We start from the raw sequence: 22,397 nt of genomic DNA, 5'->3' as shown, positions 1-22,397 counted from the left end.
TTTGAACTTTGAGGGCAACTAGGAGTGAAGCTGGTCTCCAACAAATAATTCTAATTGGAGAAGTTATAAATACATCTGAACAAAAAATTCAAGACAGTGGTTTCTCCCAGATAAATTCGGAAATGCTAGAGCTTCCATTTTTTCACTTCTATCCTATTACATATACCACCAGCTTAGTTATAATAAAAAGAGAGAATGCATATAACCTCCAACTAATTAACATAAATTGAATATCCATACAACAGGAAATCGATGTTATTAACAGAACCAATTTATTATTGTGAACTAGCAAAAATGGATAAATCAAAATTGCCTTGTACATTAGAAAATCTCTGATCCCCATCAATAAATAAGATGTGATTCTGTAGCAAATATAGGGAAGGAAAATTATTGTTACATGCATTTCCATAAATATTTGAAGGGAGAGATATCTCAGTCCCAGCCTGAAGTATCAAAAGATAGCATATCAAATCCCAAAGGCTTTTCTTACCAGCCTGCAGCATAAATTATCTTTGGATCTTAGCTTGACCTTCAGAAACTATATTCTGGTCCACTCCAGACGCCTTTCTGCTAAATATCCCCCAACTCCCTGATTTTTCAACATCAGAGCCCAACAATTGGCCGTTCTCAACTTTTTGACATCGGCGGCCTTGGATTTAATGGAACTCCACTATTGGAATCAGCTGTGCTTCTCTCCATATCACAATTCACTCCCACTACCGAACTATTTTTGTCAAGAGCAGCAGGTTTTGGAGCACTAAAAATGCCATAACTAGTTGTTGAACTTGGAGTTCTATGAAGAAACTGATCCTGCCTTTGGTTTTGGGAACCATCTGCTCCCTCTAACTTTTGCCCTGTTGATAGTGAAGTACTTACAGGTGTTTGTGGCATTCTTCCTTGATTTTTAAACTGGAATCTTGGCCTTATAGAGCCTGTTGCACCCATGCCCCTATTTTCATGGTTACCTTCACTGAACAGTTTACTCTCAGAAGCTGTACCTTCTGTTGATTTTCTTGGCTGGGGCTTGCTCCTAGGTTCACTTCTAAAGTATCTATTCTCACCCCGAGGTGAAAGTGTTGTTAAGGTGGGAGAAACTGACGATTCCACAGGCCTACCTACTGGTTTTGGGCTTAAAATATCTGCACTATTGTCTGCTAGAGAGTGCACACCCTCTTGTCCACAAGTCAAATTTTCTGAACTAACTCCATTGCCATTATCATCAAAGCCAAAGATGCTCTCAGAATCATCACTTGCATTAAAAGCTGACCAAGCCACTGTGTTTTCCATTGGAGCATCACTAGATATCTCAGCTTTGTCAGCAGAGATTTCTTCATCAGCTTCTAAACCAAATTCTGTAGTACTCCAATCTTCTTTTATCTGTATAGTACTTTGAATGGGTTGAGAACTGTTGGTAAGAAGTGGTGATGTAGTGATTTTCTCAATGTCGATTTTTGCAGCTCTGGCAATATCTGCAGCCTTCTTGCTGGAGCCCTTTTTTGAGGTACCAAACTTGATATGCCTGACTATAACATATGCTTGCCTTTTCTCAACTATTGGTCCACTTTCCACAATTGAAATATCTTCTATCTGCAAAAGGATGTCACTGTTATGTTTGTGTAGATGTGAACTATACCAGTTCTTGCTAATGGAAATTGGAAAAACTGTAAAAATTATGTCTCTGAGTAACTAAAAAAGATGTTCAGAAAATCAGTGTGGCAGAAATGCAAATGCTAAGATGGATGAGTGGAAAAACTAGAAAGAATAGGATCAGAAATGAAACCATATGGAGAAACCTAGGAGTAGCTCCAATAAGTGATAAAACGAGAGTAGGCTAAGATACGGTCACGTGCATAGAAGGCCACCAACAGCTCCAGTTGGAAAAAAGTGATTTATTACAAGTGGAAGGGCTAAAAGAGCTAGAAGTAGACGAAAAAGGACATTGGGTAACTACATGGGGTCAGCTACATGAATCCTGTTTTGTCTTCACGGATTGGCGAAACAGGATTCATGTAGCCAACCCCATATAGTTGGGTTAAGGCATGGATGATGATAATGATGAGTAACTAAAACATATGTGAAATAAATAGACTATTAGTAATGGAAATTATAAACATTCCAGGATATGCCATCCAAAATCCTTCTCTGTATGCCCTCTCCCTACAGAATGCCCTTACAGCCTTATGGCCCTTGATCATGTCAACCCTGTGCCCTTAATTAAATGTGTGGTCTTTCCCCACATACTTGTTTGAAATTTTGAAGACCACTTTTTGTATAAGAAATGTTAATGAAGATGACTATGATTGGTACTGGACTATAATTCTGAAATTTCCATCCCTTTGCTAACTTATAATACTCAACTCAACAAAGCCTGCCCAACATTGTTGATTTTTTTTTCTTTTCTTTTTTTTTTTTTTTTTTTTTGGTGGGGGTGGGGGGGGAGGGGGGGCATTGTTAATAATAACAGGTCAGAGACAGAAATGTTGATTTGATGATATTAAAGTCTCATATAATGGATATCCATTAAATGCTTCACCCTTAACTAATAACCAGGAATATGAAAAGAATCAAAAGGGTATGGTGGTACCAAAGGTGACAGACGATATAATAGTCCTCCCAGATCTTGAGTTTCAGTACCCGTGGCTGTACACTGTTACAGAATCAGTGAAACTACCATTAGTTTACATATTTGAGGTAGCAATACAAAATATAGGCACAGACACTCAGAAAACACATGATATGCAGAGGGAAAGAGAGACAGATAACATTGCGTACTGCAGAGAAAGGAAAGGTAATTAAATAATTTCCAATAACCTGTAGGGCATAGTAGGAAGCAGGCTAGAATTTGCAATGGACAATGGACATTTTTCAAATTCTACATGGCTGGTTACAGACTGACTTAATCCAGACTATTCCTATCAAAGCCCCAACTCACCAAACCCCAAGAAATGGTCTGGTAATAGATGAGCATTAATCAAGTGAACTCATATGCTTTAATATTTAAATAGCTAATTCTTATCATTTAGTAACCTTGAGTTTTTTCTTAATTTGCACCACTGCAATTTACTCTTTTTTTTTCTTTCTTCTTTTTTGTGATGTCTCTTCAATGACAGTATCAGATGACTAGCTTCTAGAACACCATAATCAAGATGAACCTTCCTGCAGCAAGGAACACATTCTGACTGTCAACCATCCATGTAGGTGAGAGCCCAATGGTTCCACTAGTAAGTAGTCACTTTCCCGCCCAAAGCTAAAAAGCTAGCACAAACAACATGCAATGACATTTTTTTGAAGAGTAAAAGAAAAATTCATTAAACAAGAAAATAATACAATCTGAGAGGTGTCAAGGTGACACCTCAGCAAAAACAACTGAACAGACAGCTACTCTACTCTGAACTGATCAACATTACAAACTTGAATCTCAAGAACATTCCAAAACTCTCCCCCAGTTCAGCCTGTTTAACTTGAGCAAAATCAGGGAGAACCAAAATCCAATCCATCACTAGTTTTCCAACCGAAGCCATCAGCACCTCAACGCTCTTTGATTTGTTATCAAACAACCTTCTGTTCCTTTCATTCCAAATGATTCAAGAACATTCCAAAACTCTCCCCCAATTCTGCCTGTTTAACTTGAGCAAAATCAGGGAGAACCAAAATCCGATCCATCACTAGTTTTCCAACCGAAGCCACCAGCACCTCAAAGCTCTTTGATTTGTTTTCAAACAACCTTCTGTTCCTTTCATTCCAAATGATCCAACACATACAGCAAATGGAATACAGCTCCAAACTATCCTTTCTTTCCTGCTACCTCTAAGCTTTGGCCAACTAGAAAACAGTTCTGTAGTTCTTGGCTGAAATGCTCTTACCCCGAATAGGAAGGAATGAAATTTCCTGATAAAACTTGCTATCTTGCAAGAGAAAAATAAGTGTCAAACTGACTCTTCTTCTGAACAGCACAAATAGCAGTAGCTTTCCATGCAGAATCACCTGGTCTTCAAATGATCTGAAGTCAAGATACTGTCACAGAGCTATCAAGGATCAACCAAGCAAAGGCTTCAACTCTAGGAGGGATTAGATTCCCCCTAACACCTTCCAGATGGTCTGAATCCAATTGATCTCTGACCAGCTTCAGGTAGAAAGATTTCATCAAGAACATCCCATCCTTGCATTCCTTCCACCACAGCCCATCACTTGAAGAGACTGAAACCTTTGTTTTCTTGAGTCTGTGCAGCAATATTAGGCACTCATCCAGCTCCAGGTCCAGCAAAGGCCTTCTAAACTCAGGACACCAGACCACCTGCTCCCTCCTTACCTCATTCCACTGGTCAACCCTCACTTGTTCTGACAGTCTATAGAGTCTTTGGCACAACTCACTCAACTTCCCCAGTTCACACTACTCATCCTCCCAAAATCTCACCTTAGATCCATATCCCACTTTAAAATTGGCCAAATGCTTAAATTCTTGGTTAAATTGTGTTATTCCTTTCCAAACACTCACCCCATAGGAACTTGATACGTCCCTTGACTCCCAACCATTTAAAAGATTAAAGGGTTACAGGAACCAACAGCCACCTAAGTTGGTAGGTTCCCCATGTCTCACCTTTACCATTTGGACAACATGGAGGCACCATACAGCTCACTATTTTGTTCTTGCAATATGGGCAGATCAGAACATTAATTAATTGCTGAAGATCTATGTTTTGCAACTTTTAATTTAATTATTTAAATTTTGGAATACAGAGAAATACATGTGTGGGTACCATTTGGTCAGAGAAAACAAGGACATAATGATAGTATTTAAGTGTTAAATGCATTTCATCTTAATCTCCAATTACCCTGATATACCAAGCTAAAAGCATGTTTTAAAATACCATTACCAGCATCTGTATCAGTAACTCAATTAAACCTTAAAAATCTGTTATCCCAAATCTGATGTAACAAATTCTGTTTTGCCATTCAACTTGGAAAGCACAACCTTATCTTTTATTATGTAACGGCATATTATAATAATAAATGAAAAGACACATCTGCCCATAAGTGGGTTGCAGCAATAAAGTAAAAAACTACTAATAAAACAAAGAATAACCAGATCCATTAACAGACCAGTCCACATAATGGCAACATACTAATAATTGCAGCCCATATTTTAGCAACAAGAAACAAAACACATGAATGCATTCAGTCTTATACTTCACATAAATTGGCCTTTTGCATATCTGTTATCCAGACACAATAATGAAATACCTTATGCAATGGATTAGGCATAGATTGATATTAAAATCATGAATAAAATAGTGGCTATGTTACACAGATATGGCAAGGAAAAAAGAACACGGTGTCAAATATAGAGTTTACAGTAAGCATCGCAGTATCATAACATAGTGGCCATATGAATTGAGTTATCAACAGGTACATCTGTTGATACCCCTCAATATAGATATATTCATTCTGGAACTTTTGTTGCATAAACTATCAATCCCACAAGTATGGGCACACATAAAACACATCAATTAATACTTTTTTTTTTGAGAAATGATAACTATTTCTAATAATACACGTCTTATCCATTAAAGCAAATATGAATGAAGTTTCATTCTAATGGCATAAAAAACATTTTCTATACCCCAACAACCACCAAGCAAACACAGTTTCAGTATCAAGCTAATTGAAGCTTTGAAATCCCAAATTCAGAACAATCAAAGAGATGAAAATGGAGAACCTTCACTCGGTATCCACGTTCCATAAATCTCTTGGCCATATCTGCTTTCATTTGAAGGTCTCTTTGTTCCTGGATACAGAATAAGTAGGTCATAGTTCTACAAATATCAATGTAACTTAGTGTATGAAGCCATGGATTGTTTGAAAACACCCACTACCTTTCTAGAAAAAAGCTGAAGTAATTTAGAGAATTAGAATAAAATGGCAGTATAATAATTTATTTAATATTAGTGTGGGTAGTTTGGTAAATATTTTTATTTGTGTCATAGTTTTAAATATTAAGTAACGGGCTAGTGCAGTAGTGCTGTCAACAGGTTGGGTATGGTCAGGGTCAGGGTACACCCCAGTCCTGAGCTGATAAATAAATATGCAGAACCAGTCCCGAGCCAGACCCTATGGGGTCTATAATGACAAACCCAAAACTGAGCCAATTATAATTGACAGTTCTACTTTTAACCTGTAATTTGACAATGGACTTGTTTATTTGTTAAATGGCACATTTGGACATAATAATATGATAATAATACAAGTATACTGTATACCATGAGAAAGACATGTATTATACTAGTGGTTATCTTAGTCATATATGGTCAGTTCAGAACAACCAAAACCAGTCCTAACAATTATAATGGGGACTGTTGAAATAGCATGAGTTATGAGTATTCTTGTCCATGTAGTTAATCTTCTATAAGGGTTAATATTGACATTTTATATTATCTTCTTTTTATCAATGGCATTTTATATTATTTTATTTCACAAAGATATATAATTCAATGAAGTTGGCACACCCACTATTTTTCCCTCTTAGTCTCATATCTTCTTCTTCTTCACTAGTTTCTCCTTGATTCAACTAGAATAATATCACCACATCTCAAGTTGGTATCTTTTTGAACTGAGAACCTTGCTGGTGTCACTAACATTACAAGACGACATCAGCAGCATTACGGTTGATTCAATTTCAGTCTGAGAAAACCCTAGAATTTAGTAGAGGATGAAGGGTATTTTCCTGCAGCTTCCCCAATGACTTGAAAAGGTTTCAAATTTTTTATTGATTTTACAGTGGAAATTTGCAATGGATACCAGATCTGGTTTCTGGTTTGTATGGATCAGTATGAGAAGATTTGAGGACAGGATCCACACTACAGTGTTTGATCCACCTCATATTTCTGGATTAGAGACAGTTGACCACACAATATTTTGCAGGTTAATAAATATTTAGCAGAGTTTCTTCCAAGTATATATTGCTGCCCAGGCCTGTGTTCAAGGTTTTATAGGCTGTTTTCACTATGTGCAATTTGAGGAAATGGTTTATCAGTGCTTTGGCATGGTTATGATGTTTTTTTGGTGTTGTATTTGTGTGAACAGTAGCAGGTTTGTGTTCCCAGTCTTAACTAGGAGTCTCTCTAGAACTTTGTAAGAGGCATGTACTGGGAGTTATTTACCATGTGAAGTAAGGGGGTACAAATTTGACTAGAGAATAGCTTCTGGTTAAGATGGTAAGGTCCCGGGACCTAGTACAGTCACTACAGTGTCTATTGGTAACAAGGATAACACATAGACCACAACTGCAAACCTTTGATGGGATAAACTACCTGGAGTGGGCATGGTCAGTAAGAATCTCAGTTGGTGGTAGAGGAAAGTCAGGTTACTAGATAGGGAAATAAAAAGAACCTGCCTCTAATGATTCCTCCCATGCCCAAATGAGAAGAGAGCACTATAATTATGTCTTGATTAGTTTGGCCCATGCAGCCTCACATTGCTAGGAACTACATGCTCCTTGATTCATCCAAGGAGATATGGGATGCATCAGCTGAAACTAATTCTAAGGTGGAGAACACCATGGTGTATCAGTTCAGAAAAGAGGCGAATAACCTTTACTTAGAGGGAGCTGTTTACTTCCATGTATTCTTCTTCCTTTGTCAAATCTTTTAGAGGTGGAACAATGGCACATTGTGTGAGGAAGCAAAGATGTGCAAGAGATTGCAAGAAAAGGTAACGTGTTTGAATCCCAAGCAGTTTGATTGTCAATTAGAATTGCAGCAAACAACATCTTAGTAAGGAAATGCTAAGCCTGACAGAAGCAGATTCTCTTTTTCAAGTAGATGAGAATCATAAAATTATCATAGTACAACAATCACACATAGGTCATCACCCTAGCTTAGCTTCTGCCAAACAAAAGGGGAAAGGAAAAGCTGTCCAAAAGCAAAGAAACCTCACCATACCAGAGATAAATGCTAGAAAATCAATCAACACTTGAGACCATATCCAAGTTTAAACAAGGAATGAAAGGTTTTGCTAATCTACACTAGAATCCATTACTACTAAAAGGACTATAACCATTGAGATGTTGACAAATGCTAGGGCTAAGATTAAGAAATTTATTTGCTTTCTAAAACAATTGGAAGGCTTTCCTCTATTCCCTTCTTATCAATTGAATTCTAATAAGGATAAAGTTAATGTAGCCGATGGTTTACTTGACCCCATATCTGGAAAGGATTTTAGTGATCTACATTTCTTGATTTGTTCTTCATGTACCCAAATTAATTGTAAAATTACTTGCTATTAGCTGCATAACAAAGAGATTAAACTGCTGCATAACACACTTTCCTGGCCATTGTGTTTTTCAGGACTTGGAGTCGAGAACCTGTTTGTCTCACCATGGTTGTTCCTAATAACAACAATATTATCCACATAGACAATTAAAATGGTAACGGAGTCTCCTTCTGTTTTAATGAACATGGTGATAATCTTCAGATTGCTTGAACCTAATTTTTAGCACCACTCCCTTTGACTAGCTTAGTATGCAGAGGGACTTGTAGGTGTACCCTCACCGCCAAAAGGTAACACTAGTGACAACACAACCACCACCACTAGGGGACTTGAATCTAGGTCCAAATACCTCAAGTAATTCTCCTTCTAATTTCCTACTTGTAGATCATATGACTATGTACCCTCCTAATATCCACTTGTTTTGATCTAGAGGAGATAAAGGAAGAAGTGTTCTCAATGGACAGGACAAAAGCTCTAGGCCCAAATGGTTTCACAATGGCATTTTATCAGGATTGTTGGGATATTGTGAAGCAGGATTAGTGTTGGTTTTTGAGGAGTTTCATAGAAGGGGAATAATTAATCAAGGTTTAAATTCCACATTCATTGCCTTGGTCCCAAAGAAGAAACAGGTGTCACAACCAAGGGATTTCAGACCTATTAGTTTGGTGAATAGTCTATACAAGATAATTGCAAAAGTGTTGTCTTTAAGGATTAAGAAAGTTTTTGCTACCATTATTGCACCCAACCAAGGTGCTTTTGTGAAGGTAAGGCATATTAGTGATCAAATTTTGATTGCAAATGATATTTGGAGAGCTTTAGGAAATCCAAGAAGAAGGGAGTCGTATGCAAGTTAGACTTAGAGAAGGCTTATGACCTGGTTGATTGGTCATTCTTAGTGGAGGTGATGAGAAGTTTTGGCTTTGGAGATAGGTGGTGTAGATGGGTTTGGGGTTGTGTTAGGAGCTGCCACTATTCAATCTTGGTGAATGGAACTGTAGTGGATTTCTTTCCTGCCATGAGAGGAATAAAACAAGGAGATCCGCTCTCCCCCTTCCTATTCACTCTGATTGTAAATGTCCTGGGGAGACTGATCCATAGAGCTGAGTCGAGAAACCTAATAAAAGGATGGAGAGTTGGAAGGGGGGAAGTACCACTTACACACTTGCAGTTCGCAAATGACACAATCCTGTTCTGTGAAGGTGGGGACCTAAATTGGATCGAGAATTTAAAATTGACAATACAACTCTTTGAGCAAATGTCTAATCTTAAAGTGAACTTTGATAAGAGTTGCTTGGTGGGAGTGAATTTGGAGGAGAGGGAAGTAAGTGAATGTGCAGGTTTGTTAGGTTGTGTAATCTCGGATTAGCCTATCATTTACTTGGGCCTCCCCCTAGGAGATAAACCTAGGAATGAAAGCTTTTGGAACCCGGTATTAGAGAAATTTGAGAAAGGCTAGCTTCTTGGAGGAAAAATTATCTCTTTAGGGGGGAGAATCACTCTCATTAGGTCTCCTCATTGTTGTTAAGGCGACTAGGCGATTTTTAGAAGTCGCCTCGCCCAACGCCTAGGTGTTTTTGTATTAGGCACTCACACGTATATATGCTATACTATTTTTTTGAATGTGCATATGTATTATATCATTTTTATTGGTTTGTTTTATCTTATTACAATACACCCTGTTGTATATTATCATTTTTTTATTAAAGTAATTCTCTTTTACTTTAATAAAAGAGAAGAAAGATCGAGAGCTAAGAACAAGAGCTGAGAAGAGAAAATGATGACAAGAAGTTTCCAAGTAGTCCAAGACCTCCTGGTACGTTTTTTTTCCTTCTCCTCCTCCTCCTCCTCCTCCTCCTCCTCCTGAAACAGGGGCTCCGCCGCCTCCTTTTGGGATGAAACAGGAGCTCCGCCTCCTCCTCTTCCTCCTTTTTAACAATCCTCCTCCATTTTTTTAGCCTGAAACAGGGTCTCCACCCACTTAAACACAGTCCACATCGCCCTCTTGGACAACTTATGTTGTGAACAAAACAGGGGCTCCGCCCCCTTATTTTTCACTCTTTTCTTATCTGCAATCCCCCATTTTTTTGGCATGGATGCTAGCTATGGCATTTTATGTTTTATTCGAATGATTTTATTGCTAATAGCTAGCATACAAGTATGTTGGTTAGTATAAAAAACCAATAACGTAGCTTAAGAGGCGTAGGGATATATATATTTTATACTTTCAAATTCCATCGCCTAGGCACCTGCCTAGTCGCCTAGGCGACTGAGTGCCCTATGGTCACCTAGGCTCGCCTAGGCACCTTGACAACTATGGGTCTACCCTAGCTAGGCGACTAAGCGCCCTATGGTCGCCTAGGCGCCTTGACAACTATGGGTCTACCCTAGCTAATCTTCCTGTTTACTTCCTGTCAGTGTTTAAGATTCCACAAAGGTCTCTAACAGGGTGGAATTAATGAGGGATTTTTTATGGGAACCAGGAGTGGAGAAGAAAGACCATAGGGTGAGTTGGGAGGTGGTAACTAGAAGCAAGAAGCTAGGGGGGCTTGGGATTGGGAATATTAGGAAAAGAAACATGGCGTTGTTGGGGAAATGGTTGTGGAGGTTTCCACTGGAAAGGGACAAATTGTGGACGAAGATAGTGGCTAGCATACATGGGCTGGATGAGAACGACTGGGCTACAGCTACTTCCCCTTGGAAAGCCATTCATGATCTGCTTCCAATTTTCTCCCCTTGGATCAAGTATGATTTGAACTCTGGTAATCGAATAAAATTTTGGGAGCAACTTTGGGTTGGGGGCTTACCCATGAGGGACCAATTTCCCTCTTTGTATGCCTTGTCAGGTTTGAAAAGTGAACCCATCTCCTCTTTCTTAGTTCCTTTTGATTCTTCTTTTGGTTTTGGGTGGAACCTGGGCATGAGAAGGGCAATTAGGGATATAGACTTGGGCTGTATTTCATCTCTACTAGCCATCCTTAAAAATATTTTCTTGAACCCTTGTAAGAGAGACACCAGAGTTTAGAGCCCATCCTCCTCTGGCTCCTTTTCTTGTGCTTCATTTTTTGAGACTTTAGTTCAACCTACTATTCCTCTTCGGTTGTCATTCGTTGTTAAAGAGATTTGGAGCAAAGCCATTCCTCCTCGGGTTGGTAATTTTTGTTGGGAAACTTTCTTGAAAAGAATTAGCACAAATGACTTGCTTCAAAGAAAGAGGCCCAATTATTGTTTACTTCCCAATAAGTGTAGTCTTTGCAAAGCTGATGGGGAAATGGGTTAATCACATTATAATTGAAGGGATGAGAGATCCATCATATGGATGGCCGAACCCTGCAGGAAGGTTGGGCGAATTTTCAAAAATTTCTCTCTCTCCCATGTGGGAATCACATTCCCTATTTTAGAAAATTGCATTTTCAATGATCAATCTTGAACCCAAACCAGACCAGATCTGAAACCAAAAGGGAGTGGAGGGATATACTTGATACGAAATAATAATAACCTCCAATGAAGGTGATCGCACCCAAGGAAAAATCCAAAGACTGCTTCCACCGAAGATGACACGGTGTAGGATGAAGTAGAATTAGCAGGATGGTTCTTTAGCAAGAATCTGATGGAGGGCTAATGAGCACGACTTCATATTACCTTTTCTGCCAAAAGGTAATATCAAGAACCCTTCTTGACCGCTCCCACAAGTGGAGATCGAATTGGTATGGTGGCAAGAGCAAGAGAGAAGGAGACAGTGCAGTCAAACTGTGTTCTCTCTCTGGAAATCAGAAGTCACTCAGATGATTTCTGTTGTTCTCTGAGAGTTCGCCCTGCTCTCCTATTTATAGCCTTAAAAAGATGTTCTCCTAACCCCAAGAGGATGTGGGTAATTCTGAGTATACGAGAAGTGATTGGACCATATCCAATAAAGTCCGATTCCTCCTCTCTGACACACCATTTAGTTGTGGTATAGCAGGAGGAGCTAGTTGTGATACTATCCCATTGACCTTTAAGTAGTCCCTGAATTCGTTAGAGAGATACTCATCACCTCGATCTGATCAAAGAGTCTTAATTTTTCTCCCTAACTGTTTCTCGACCTCTTGTCTGAACTCTTTGAACTTTTCAAAAGATTCAGACTTATGTCTCATTAGATACACGTAACCATACCGTGAGTAATCATCGGTAAATGTTATGAAGTAAACGTGTTGGTTACGTGTCCTAACATTCATGGGACCACATACATCAGTATGTATAAGGTCAAGTGTGCCTGTTGATCTTTCAAGCTTACCGTTAAATGGTCGTTTCGACATTTTACCTTGAAATTAGAAAATCCAAAGGACCATCATTTATCAACCTTATGATACGATCTATGTTAAATGGCCAAGTCGGTAATGCCACATGACGTGGGATTGACTATATCACGAGTTCTTTTCTTGGGGATATCATCCGACGTAGTTTCGGTTATGTTTGTTTCCAGAGAATGATGGAGAGCATAGAGACCATTCTCAAGTTCTCCGTATAAGAGGAATTTGTTATTTCTTTTAATAGTAATCATATTACTAAAGAGAACAGAATATCAATCCGCACATAGTTTTGAAACAAAAATCAAATTTCTTCTCAAATTCAGTACATAAAGACAATCTTTTAATGTAATTGATCCTTCTCTGAAATACAATTCTACAATCCCTATGGTTGTAGCTGCAACAGTTGCAGAAGTCCCCAAGTAAAGAATCACCTCTCCGTCACTCAGTCTTTTGCTTGTCCTGAACCCCTGCAATGAGTTACATGCATGAGTTGAAGCCCCGGAGTCAATACACCAAGAAGCAGAAGTTACCAACATATTGGTTTCTATGACAAAGGATTCAAAATTACCTTGTTTCTTGGTCTCCGGAAATTGAGGACAATTCCTCTTCCAGTGTTCGGCTTGTTTGCAGAAGTGACAGGCATCCGATGCCTTATCCTTCTTCTGCTTCTTAACTTTGCTATTTTTTTTCTGAGCTTTCCCTTTAGCCCTCTGCTTTCACTTGCCCGATTTGCCACCTTCAACAAGTATGGCTATCGGCTTTTCCTTCTTAATCAGTTCTTCAGCCCTCTGCAACATATTGATAAGTTCTTGAAGGCTAACATTTAGCTTATTCATGTTATAGTTCATCGTAAACTGATTGAAGGAGGGAGACAGGGAATTGAGGATAGCATCAATTTTAGTGTCATGGTCTAGCCCTGACCCGAGAGCCTCCAGTTCATTAATATAGCCCATCATCCTTAGACAATGGTCATGAACCTATTGGTTCTCGATCATCTGTGCGGTTATAAACAACTTTAAGACCTTTTGACGAGTAGAATGGTCCTGCTCCTCATACAGTCTTTAGACTATCCAATATGTCCTTGGACACTTCGATCTTATCTAATTGCCTCTATATCAGATTATCTAAAGAGGCTATAATATAACACCGGGCAAGAGAATTTTTCTCCTCCCATTCTTGATACTCTCTTCGTTCAGCCTCAAAAGCCCTGTCACCCGGATGATCCGGAGCAAGATTTTTAGCAATTTTGTCCAATTTCTTGGAATGTTAGGACCAGCATAAGGTTATGGAACCAGTCAGCATAGTTTGGGCCCTTAAGCTTGTTGTCATCCAACAGTTTAGCGAATTGACCGTTTTCCATTTCTAATAAACGACAAAGCAAATATTAGTCCACAACCTTATCTGATTCATGTTATCTACATAGATATGGCTTTTAATCTATGTTCCATTTCCATTTATTCATCTCTAAGATTTCCCTCTTATCCCAGTGACGGAGACTGCGAATTATGTCTCTGAAAATGTGGGAAATCACATAGGGTGCATGGAGCCAACTGTTTCAACTGCATAACCCCACCACCTTTTTGTGAAGGTTCACATCCACTCATCTTATGAGCTTTCCCTTTAGTCTCTGTCAGACAAGGTTCATTGCCATTTTAGGTTAAACCCTTTTGTCCAGTGAGTGCTCACCCATCGTATTCGTGAACGCCAAGGTACCGTGAGAGTCTTCCATTTTTGGATAGGCCCCTCCCACATTGGTCTATGACATATCATCTTATGAAACAATGCAATAAATCCAACAACAAATGGATAGCCCAATTTTATGGTGCGTTTTCTCATTACTGAAGGACCCATCTTCATGTTAATGATGGAAGGCCTTTATAGAGTTCATCATATGAATCTCCCCATCACATGCACTCACATTTCAGTGGAGGGAACGAAATATTACGCCCTAGTTTAATTTAGGTCAAACCAAAGTAGCTCCCACCGACTTTCATAAAGCCAGATTGAGATGGGCACTAAATGGCTAGGGTTCCGCACGGTTCCCCTTGGGGAGGAAGCTGGAGTGGGGCCCACCACGAAGGGAGATCATTCAATGATCTTAAGGACACCATGGCAATGATGTGCATTCAGCCATGGTGTGCGCAAGAGCCATTGTTGAATCAGCATGGGCCAAGTACTTATGGCCCATGAACGTTGCACATCACATATTCATACATCACATGCAGGAAAATCATAATTTATCCAATCAATTAAATAACTGTAAAACCCATGATTAAAGCCCATAAAAATTCATAATATTACTGATTAATATCATCTAGGTATATGGGCTGAATTGCAAAGAGCAATTCGACCCAAATAGCTTTTATGCTGAAATGGGCTAAAGCAGTTTTAACATATTAAAATTGGGTTTTACAGGTGTGGGCTGAATTGCATCTTTCAATTAACCATCAACTCCTAGACTCGTAAATGAAAAAATTAGGGCTGAGAACAACCCCACCGAACCACAGATTCGGTCCAACCAGTTTGGTCCAATCTGGTTCGAATGGGTCTAGGGTTTGATTTTTAATTCAAGATTTAATTCAAGAACATGATCTGAAATTAAATTACTGATACATGACATTCAAGAATCAGTGGGAGGGTTGTTCGTAGAACTTCTACCCTGCAAAATAGAAGTTAGATCACAGCATGCAGTTTCCAAAACAGCAAAACGCAGATGGTCGAACCCTAATCTACGAAATTCTCCTCCTTGCGCTTTCAGCTTCAACTTTGAATGGAATAAAATAGAAAACCTAATTTCTATTAATATTACATCAAAATCGAATTCCTATATATTCCGTCTAAAATTAAAGATAATTAATTATAGACCAAGAATGAAAAAGAATAGCAGGTGCGCTGATTTCTTGTGCCATTAAAGATTTCGATCTCCACCGTACGAATAACCCAAAAATCAAGAAAAATATGCAGAACAATTCTAAATATAATTCATATTTATAAATATTTAATTTCAGATCAATCACCCAAAATCTAGGAACAAATTTCCCAGAAAACGCTAATCTGCGCAAATCGGGTAGAACGCCTTTTGGTTCAAGATTTGAACCTGGATCTGATATCACTTAAGGGATGAGAGATCCATCATATGGATGGCCAAACCCTACAGGAAGGTTGGGCGAAATTTCAAAAATTTCTTTCTCCCATGTGGGAATCACATTCCCTATTTTAGAAAACTGCATTTTCAATGATCAATCTTGAACTCAAACCAGACCAGATCTGAAACCAAAAGGGAGTGGAGGGATATACCTGATACGAAGTAATAATAACCTTCAATGAAGGTGTTCACGCCCAAGGAAAAATCCAAAGACTGCTTCTACCGAAGATGACACGGTGTAGGATGAAGCAAAATCAGCAAAATGGTTCTTTAGCAAGAATCTGATGGAGGGCTAATGAGCACGACTTCATATTACCTTTTCTGCCAAAAGGTAATATCAAGAACCCTTCTTGATCGCTCCCACAGGTGGAGATCGAACTAGTATGGCGGCAAGAGCATGAGAGAAGGAGACAGTGTAGTCAAACTGTGTTGTCTCTCTCTAGAAATCAGTAGTCACTCGGATGATTTGTGTTGTTCTCTGAGAGTTCGCCCTGCTCTCCTATTTATAGCCTTAAAGAGAGGTTCTCCTAATCCCATTAGGAGTTTCCTAATCCAAATCTTGTATTTGGATCTGGACTCTCTTTAAGAGATAAGGATAATCCCTTATCTTATCTGTAGATAAAGATCAGCCCTCTTAATCTAACTAGGAGTTTCCTGATCCAAATCTTTATTTGGATTTGGACTCTTTGAGTGGATAGGGATAATCCCCTATCCTATCTGCTGATCTAAATCCCAGAACCGCCCCATTTTAATTAATCTCATTAAGCCAGTTCGAATTAGGCTTTAGAACCATTAAGTCTATCTGCTCACTTACCCTCCAAACTGTTGCCCAGTTGGATATCCTTATATGGCGTGGGACCCAAACATTGATCTACACATCAGCCACATGGGTTCAGCCCAGCCTCTGTTACAAGGCCTGGCCGAATTCACTGTAGGAGACAGTGAACCCCTGAGTCCACCATAGGCTCTTAATGGGCCCAACATTTACACTAAATGGTCCTTGGGTCCAGTCACCTTATGAAAACCCAAGGACTATGGGCAAATGCAAGATTAGCCCATCAAGTATTACCTTCAATGGTTTTACACTTAACCTCTCAACCCATAATGATCAAACACTGCCCGACAAGAGAGGACCTCTCCCTCGGCTGCAAGGTATAGTGTTGCACTCTCTACTCACATGGATCTCGGGAATTAAAACATTTTGCAATCATTTTGAAACCATAATGTATATGTATATCTTTATATAAATATATTTTGCAAAAAACAAATTTCAACGGTTGAAATCAACTGCCGGTAGTTTAGGTTTCCATCAGAGAAAGTGCATCCCCGATCATTCACTTTGTTCGACAAAGGGGCTGATCCTGTCACTATGATCACCCACTCAGATGAATTCTCGGATTGTCCCAACATACCCAGGTTTTGACCCACTCTAAGGGTCTCACTGATTGGCATATCAAAGACAACCCAATCCGACACCTAGTGTAGTATCATAATCGAGTCTAGGGTCAGGTGTAACATTCTAATTTTGCCCATCTATCTCCAAGGTCCAGGGCAATACTGGAATTCTGGTCTGGTTCAGGGTTTCAAGAAAACCCACACTGCATGTACCTCAAGTCTCACCCTAGCAGCTGAGACAAGCCACCCCAACCAACTTGGCGGCACATCAGTGTCAGCCTTGGCAGGATAAATCTCCCCAGATCTATCCAACGGCTGTGAAGATTCTAAACTAACACGAGTCTCGTATGTGTCCAGTTTAAGGGTATTACACAGAAACACACCATAATAACATGAATCAAATATGTACTTTATTCATTTACAATAAATGTCATAATGTACATCATTCTTATTGGAGCTAAGGGCATACACTGTCTAACAATGATTACTTGTCTGGTTACTAAAACTGTTTGGGAGTGGGTGTTCTCCCTTTTTGGGTGTACTTGGAACCCCCCCCCCCCCCCCGTTAGTGTGCAAAGCTTGTTCTCTCCTTCATTCTTTAGAATGGCCTAAGAAAAGAGGGAAGGTTATGTGGAGAAGCATTAGGGCGGAAGTTTGCTGGTCAGTATGGGAAGAGAGAAACTCACGAATATTTTCAGACAAGGAAAGAACCATGGAAAACTTATTAGAACTGATACACTTAAGGGTAGCTCACTGGCTGAAATCTATGGAGCTATTTTCAGAATTTTCCATGGTTGACTTATTGAGAAAGTGGAAAGAGGTAGCTACCTCTGCCCATTGTAAGATGACCTCTAGGCCCTCTTGGTCCCCCCCCCCTCCTGCTGGATTCAAAAAACTGAATTTTGATGGAAGTAGCTTAAGGAATCCAGGGCCTTTTGGGATTGGGGTGTGTTCAGGAATGAAGATGGGATTATTACTGCCATGTTCTCAGGCTCAATTGGAGAGGGTGACTCTCTTAGGGCTGAGATTCTAGCAGTTCTTGAAGAAATCCAAAGAGCAAGAGAATTAAACATCAAATGCTTAGTTATTGAAGGGGACTCAGAGGTGGTGATTAGGTGGCTGAAACGAGAAAACAGTGGTTTGTGGAGCTACAGCAATGAAAAGAAAAATTTTAAATGGCTGAGTAAGGATATTGAGGTGAAGTACAGCTGGGTGAAGAGAAGTGTTAACTCAATGGCTGATGGGTTAGCTAAGCAAGGGGTGGTTAAGGAATCTCTGTTTTGGGCTAATTTTTAGCTTCTTTCTTTGTCCTTTTGTTGTTGGGGAGTTAAGATAGTTTACCTCCCCCTTTCTATAATTAAAGTTTCACAATTCTTATTCATTAATAAAGCTTATTGTTATCGACCAAAAAAAAAATCCATTTGTTTCCTTGTGTAAAGGTAAAAGAGAAAGTATCCAATCCTCTTCTAGAACTGCACATTATCATCATCCTAAGCCTTGTCTCAACTATATGGGTCAGCTGCATGCATTTTGTTCTACCATTTCACTCTACTCAGTGCTGTATCCATTGTTAAACTATGGGAATCATTCCTCAATACTTCAACTCACATCCTTTTTGGTTTGCCATTAGCTCTTTTTTTTTTTTTTTAGATTTCATTAAGATCAAAAAAAAGGGGGAGGGATGTACATGAGGAGATGTACAAAGCCTTGTCAACAAAAATACAAAAGACAAAGCCCACTACATTGGCATAGTATGATCACTATACACAAAATCCCTTCCCAGCCCAGATTTAGCTAGATTATCATCCACATGGTTTAATTCTCTAGGAATCCATCTGAAGCTGCATTATAAGTAAGAGGCCAACTCCCAGATTTCTAACAGCAAATGAGATTGTTTCCACGGGTCTAAAGTCTGTCCTGAAGCCCAGCTTATAGCATTCCTTGAATCTCCTTCAACTGCAACGAAACAGAACTGATGAGATTTGACAGTTCTAGGCCTTCCAGGAGGGCCCTGGCCTCTGCTTCAGACACATCAGCCGCCTTTGCAGGGCCGCTAAAGGCCCAAGTCACATCTCCATTCACTCTTCGGATCAAACCTCCTATTCCAGCATTTGGGCTGTTCTCTGCAGACCTCCTAAAGCTGCCATCAAAATTCAGAATGAGCTCACAATCTTGTCTTGGGGTGATTTTCAGGGGAGGTTGAGGGTGAAAAGGAGAGGTTGACAGAAGGGCTGTCCAATCTCTTTGTATGTCATTTCGATTGATACCATCAAACACTTTACTATTCACCATCCAGCTGCTAATTTTAGCTAGGATACGATCTCTAAGAGTCTCCAAAGAGGAGTAACTCTATCAAATAATCTCATATTTCTTTCCTCCCAGATATTCCACAAGACGGCATGTACAATTACTTTCCAGAAACAGTTTCCTCTCTTGCCCGAAGTCAACTTTAGACCTTTCCAAGAGTTGATAAACTCTATAACAGTGTTTGGGGGAGTCCAGCCTGCCCCTAGCTGCTGAGTCGAGGAAGAATTGCCAAAGGCTTCTGGCAGAAATACAGTTAAAGAAAAGGTGTCCAATAGATTCACCATCCTTATAGCACATTAAACAAACAGAAGGAGAGATATAGCGGTGTCCTTGAAATCTCTTTTGGAGGTTGTCACAGGTATTCAGCTTTGAGCAAGAAGCCTCCCAGACCATAAAAGAAACTCCAAGGGGAACAGTGGGGAGCAAAATCTTTTTGCCCGGAAAAGGAGAGGGGGATGGGATGGTGGTTAGATGCTGAAGGAAGGAAGAGGTAGTGAAGGAGCCATGTGGGGTTAAGGACCAAATAAGCATGTCCTCAGTGGAGGGGGAGATGAAAACTTCTGAGAGAAGGGAGAGTAAGGAGCTGATCTCAAGTACTTCCAAGTCTCTCAGCTGTCTATGAAAGTTGAAGTTAAAAGTGAGGGCCCCTGTTCCTCTTATTAACGTAGCAGAAATGAGAGCTTGTTTGTCATGCACTAGCCTAAAGAGAGAGGGGAAGGCTTCACAGAGAGGAATGTTTCCCCACCAAAGGTCTGTCCAAAATTTAATTATGTTTCCATTTCCTACTTTCAATCTAACAAGGGGAGAAAAGGAAGCAAAAGAATGGAGGATACCTTTCCAAGGATTTCAAGAGGAATGAGCTGGTAAAGGGAGAGAGTTGCCCCGTCCCCAACTGCTTCTACCATATTTCTGCGAATTACAGAGGCCCACAGAGAGTTTTGTTCCGTTTTGAACCTCCAAAGCCACTTCCCAAGGAGAGCCTGATTTCTTTCTGAGATGTGACCCAACCCTAATCCCCCTTCTTTCTTTACCTTGTCTTGCACAGAACTTTCCAATTTACTAGGTGGCACCCAACCCTAATGTCTTTGGATTTTTTCCAATCTAATTCTGATCTTAGCAGGAACTTTGAAGAGGGATAGGAAGTAGGTGGGGAGATTTTGAGAGTGTGGCCTTGATGAGGGTTAGTCTACCACCTTTGGAGAGATAATTTCGCTACCAAGTGCTTAACCGTCTCTCACATTTGTCAAATGACAGCACCCCAAAAACTTACAGATCTCGGGTTTATCATCTTTCAGGTCTACCATCAGCTGAGGAGGGGTATTGATGCCTGTGATACTGCTTTTCTCTAAATTTGTCTTCAGCCCAGTTACTGCTTCAAAACATTTCAAGGTCCTCTTCAACAAAGAGGGCCAGATGCAACCCCTGTTCTGATGCCATCTAAGGAATTGGACAAAATAAACAATACTAAGAACGTTTTGGTCGAAAGGGGTGGTATTTTGGAATCGAATGGGGAACAACTTAACCAAGTGATGGACAAAGAGCAGGATTTTGATGAGCAAGTAGGAGAGTTTCACCGCCAACCAATCTTTGAGGACCAACACAGAGATGAGCTACAAAGCCTCAGGAGTTCGTCGAAAGAGATTTCTTTTGCAGGAAGCATTTCCCAACTTATAGTTCCCTCTGAGGAAATCGGTTTACCCCAGAGTCTTGGTGTCTTAGCTACAAGGGAAACTATCCATTCTTCTACTGACCCTTTCCTGGCGTCCACCCAAGGTATGGCTGTGAATTTCCATTTCGGTACTAATTCCTTGTCTTTTGATGCTGTTCCAGATTCCCATCCAGCCATGTTGCCACAAACCCATCCTAACCTTGGGATGGATTGTGGGGGGAAAAAGGTTCAAGGAAGAGGAGGAGGAGGAGGTGGGAGAGAGAATTTGGAAGCTAATAGAAATTTTTTTGGAGGAAATGAAAAGGAAAGAAGCTGAGACAAGAAGTTTGGGCAGGACTCTAAGGGGCGAGAGTGCTGATGGGAATGGGAAGACAAAGGAGGTAGGGACAGAGGACAGTAATGAGGAAGAGGAGGAAAGATGTTCTAAAGAAACTGACGAGGAGGATGTGGTTGCACAGTTTGTTGAGCAAATGGGGTGTGAAGTGAAGAATTCAAATGAGTTAAAGGTTTTTTTGAGGAAAGGAAAGGTAGAGAGCAAACTGAGAAATAGGAAGTTGAGTGAATCAGAAAGGCTAAGGTGAGATGCAGAAGAAGATAAGGAGTTCAGTGAGAGGAAGGACAAAAGAAGAGGGGTTAATTGACAAGGGAACAGGTAAGGGGTAAGTAGTAAGTGGAGATGGAAGATTCCCAGTTGGAATGTTAGGGGGTTGGGGGGAGTTAGGAAAAGGCCTTTAATAAAAGAAGTAATAAAAAGAGAAGATCCAGATGTAGTGCTGATTCAGGAGTAAGCTGATGGAGTTTGATAGGAGATGGGCTAGATCTTTGTGGAAGGTAAGGGGCATTAACCAGCTATTTGTCCTTCTTGAAGAAGGTCAGGAGGATTAGTGAAATTGTGGAAAGAAGAGGTTTTGGAGGGAGTCGAGGAGCTGATTGGGAAGTTCACTGTATCTATTAAGTTCAGACACATGGTAGACAGGTTTGAGTGGGTACTAACCAATGTGTATGGTCCAACTAGTTACAGAGAAAGAAGCGAGTTTTGGAAGGAATTGGGAGACATTAGAGGACTCTGGGAAGGCCCATGGTGTTTAGGAGGAGATTTCAATGTCATCAGATTCATAGAGGAGACCAATAGTGTGAGGAAAAGCAGCAGCACTAGCATGAGAAGATTTAACTGTTTTATTAACAGTTTTGAGTTGAAAGAGGTTCCTTTGCTGCATGGTCTATTCACTTGGTCCAATCTTCAGGAGAACCCTATATGCTCTAAGTTGGATAGGTTCTTATTCACAACAGATTGGGAGGAACACCAGGGGCTGTTAATTCTAGAACATTG

General features: G+C 39.9%; 1 protein-coding gene across 2 annotated transcripts in view; it reads right to left on the bottom strand.

Annotated features, from left to right (window-relative positions):
- Nucleotides 1-202: 202 nt before the first annotated feature.
- LOC148875916 (translation initiation factor 3 (IF-3) family protein) overlaps nucleotides 203-22,397 on the bottom strand; it is a 63,520-nt gene continuing 41,325 nt past the window's right edge. For both annotated transcript variants that reach the window (XM_088965732.1, XM_088965733.1), the window contains exons 7-9: nucleotides 5,717-5,785; nucleotides 2,585-2,647; nucleotides 203-1,587 (exon numbers count right to left, since the gene is read on the bottom strand). In XM_088965732.1, coding sequence (XP_088821858.1) covers nucleotides 628-1,587; nucleotides 2,585-2,647; nucleotides 5,717-5,785 — 1,092 coding nt within the window. In that variant the 3' untranslated portion in view covers nucleotides 203-627. The remainder of the gene's footprint in view (nucleotides 1,588-2,584; nucleotides 2,648-5,716; nucleotides 5,786-22,397) is intronic.

This window comes from Nelumbo lutea, chromosome 1, assembly GCF_056320005.1.
Source record: "Nelumbo lutea isolate HS-2025 chromosome 1, American lotus-T2T, whole genome shotgun sequence".
NCBI lineage: Eukaryota > Viridiplantae > Streptophyta > Magnoliopsida > Proteales > Nelumbonaceae > Nelumbo > Nelumbo lutea.
The sequence above is the reverse complement of the archived record's forward strand: the minus strand, read 5'-3'. Positions and strand labels throughout refer to the sequence as shown.